The sequence below is a fragment of the Gadus morhua genome, chromosome 7, assembly GCF_902167405.1.
Source record: "Gadus morhua chromosome 7, gadMor3.0, whole genome shotgun sequence".
In the NCBI taxonomy this organism is placed as follows: Eukaryota; Metazoa; Chordata; class Actinopteri; order Gadiformes; family Gadidae; genus Gadus; species Gadus morhua.
In genome coordinates, this window is record NC_044054.1 from 31,294,284 (window position 1) to 31,296,783 (window position 2,500).

A 2,500-nucleotide genomic window follows, 5' to 3' on the forward strand; every position below is an offset into this window, starting at 1 on the left:
CGGCCACACGCACCGTGTATGGTTCCCTGAACACTGCACACACACACACACACACACACACACACACACACAAAGACACGGTAAAGGTTATCTTCCCATTGTGGTGACGGCCATGTTGCATGCTTTTATCCAAAGCTTCCTACAACACTGAGCGTCGCTCACGTGACTCTCAGCATGGGTGTCCCCAGTCGGGATAGAAACCCCAACCATAGCAGTGTTAATGCCATGCTCCACCAGCTGAGCTACACACAGGAGGGAGGGGGCAGCGGGGGCTGAGGAGGGGGTGACGGGGGCGAGGAGGAGAGGAGGAGAGAGGGGGACATGTATGAGTGAACCTATGGTTGATGGTGCGTCGCATCCACTAGAGAGAGGAGAGGAGGGGAGATGATGGGCGAGATGGAGGAGAGGGGAGGAGAGAAGGAGGAGAGATGAAGAGAGAGGGAGGAGGGGGGGAGGAGAGGTGAAGAGAGAGGGAGGAGAGGTGGAGGAGAGGTGAGGAGAGAGGGAGGAGAGGTGGAGGAGAGGTGAGGAGAGAAGGAGGAGAGATGAAGAGAGAGGGAGGAGGGGGGGAGGAGAGGTGAAGAGAGAGGGAGGAGAGGGGTGAGGAGAGGGGCAGGTGGAGGAGAGGTGAAGAGAGAGGGAGGAGGGGTGGAGGAGAGGTGAAGAGAGAGGGGGGAGAGGGGTGAGGAGAGGTGAAGAGAGAGGGAGGAGGGGTGGAGGAGAGGTGAAGAGAGAGGGAGGAGAAGGATGGGGGGGAGGGGGAGAGAAGGAGGAGATGGCCGAGGAGAGAGGGAGGAGAGAAGGAGTAGAGACGGGAGGAGAGAGGTGAGGAGAGAAGGAGTAGAGACGGGAGGAGAGAGGGAGGAGAGAAGGAGTAGAGACGGGAGGAGAGAGGTGAGGAGAGAAGGAGGAGAGAAGAAGGAGATGGCCGAAGAGATAGGGAGGAGAGGTGAGGCTAGAGAGAGGAAGGGAGGGTCGTGGTGTTACATCCACTGCAGGTTCATTAAATATTTAAATATTTGCCACTCTGAATAAGCCCAGACTCATTAGTGGAATTACAGGAGGCGGGAATATGCGGAGGTTGCTAAGGAACTGATCCGATCCTCTTCCCTGGCAACAGCCGTGTGCAGAGACCAGCTCTGTCATTGCTACACAGGACATACATGTTGTTGTTTTGTTTGCCAGAGCAGACTCATGAAATCACACGCCCTGATGGCATTAATGTAAGCCAACTGAATGTGAAAATGTTCTGGATGTTGTGTCCGGTGTAAAAGGTATTATGACTTCACTCACTGACGTAATCCTCAAAACCAAACTGCTTGCCGCCAAAATGCCTGCTAATATTGGCAAAAGAGTATTCTTTGTATTTATATTACCAGAATGAATACTGAATTAGTATATGTAAGGGTATTATATGCAGTGGTATTATCAAATAGATATTATGCATAATGTTATTATAAGAGTATTATGGGTACTATGCGACAGCATTATACGCTGCTAAACCTCGGTAAAGTAGTAGTATAGTTGGAGTATTGTGTGCTCGCTGCTGTCGTCTCCCATCCCTCTGTGTTTCCTCCTGTCCTCTATAGTGCCAGGCTAAATATAGCCCCAGCACACTTCTTTAATTATCTCTCATTAACCAAGCTAAACGCTAATTGGTGCATCCCACTGATTGGCTGGCTGCAGCCAGGCGGGGGAGGTACAGAAGGGCGCGTGGGAGGTTTAGTTCGTCGTGGGCAAGGTGGATCAAGGTGCTGGGTAGATTGTGTCGTTCTAACGTCATGACGACCTGTCATGCTCTGTCTACACCCACTCATACCAATGCTAGCTATAAATTCCTTTTATACTAATACTGCATTTAATGCAATACATCAATGTGCGTTACATTGTTTTGAATGTAGCCCTGTCAGTCAGTTTAACCTTGACACCTGTCTGTCAGCTTAATTTAACACTGTCCCTTAGTCTAATTTAAACACCGGTCCCTTAATCTACCTAACCCACCTGTCTTTACGTCGAATTTACACACCTGTCTGTCAGCCTACCTGACACACCTGCCCCTCAGCCTACCTGACACACCTGTCTGTCATCCTACCTGACACACCTGTCTCTCAGCCTACCTGACACACCTGTGTGTCAGCCTACCTGACACACCTGTCTGTCACCCTACCTGACACACCTGACTGTCAATCCACCTGACACACCTGTCTGTCAGCCTATCTGACACACCTGTCCCTCAGCCTATCTGACACACCTTTCTGTCAGCCTACCTGACACACCTGTCCCTCAGCCTACCTGACACACCTGTCTGTCAGAATACCTGACAACCCTGTCTGTCATCCTACCTGACACACCTGTCTCTCAGCCTACCTGACACACCTCTCCCCCAGCCTACCTGACACACCTGTCTGTCAGCCTACCTGACACACCTCTCCCCCAGCCTACCTGACACACCTGTCCCTCAGCCTATCTGACACACCTGTCTGTCAGCCGACCTGACACA

At 51.5% G+C, this 2,500-nt stretch overlaps 1 protein-coding gene across 1 annotated transcript in view; it reads right to left on the bottom strand.

Moving 5' to 3' along the window:
* Positions 1-2,500, bottom strand: part of LOC115547153 (Down syndrome cell adhesion molecule-like protein 1 homolog) — a 20,962-nt gene that overhangs the window by 7,539 nt on the left and 10,923 nt on the right. The window contains exon 3 of the mRNA XM_030361122.1: positions 1-33. This exon is cut by the window's left edge and continues 114 nt beyond it. Coding sequence (XP_030216982.1) covers positions 1-33 — 33 coding nt within the window. The remainder of the gene's footprint in view (positions 34-2,500) is intronic.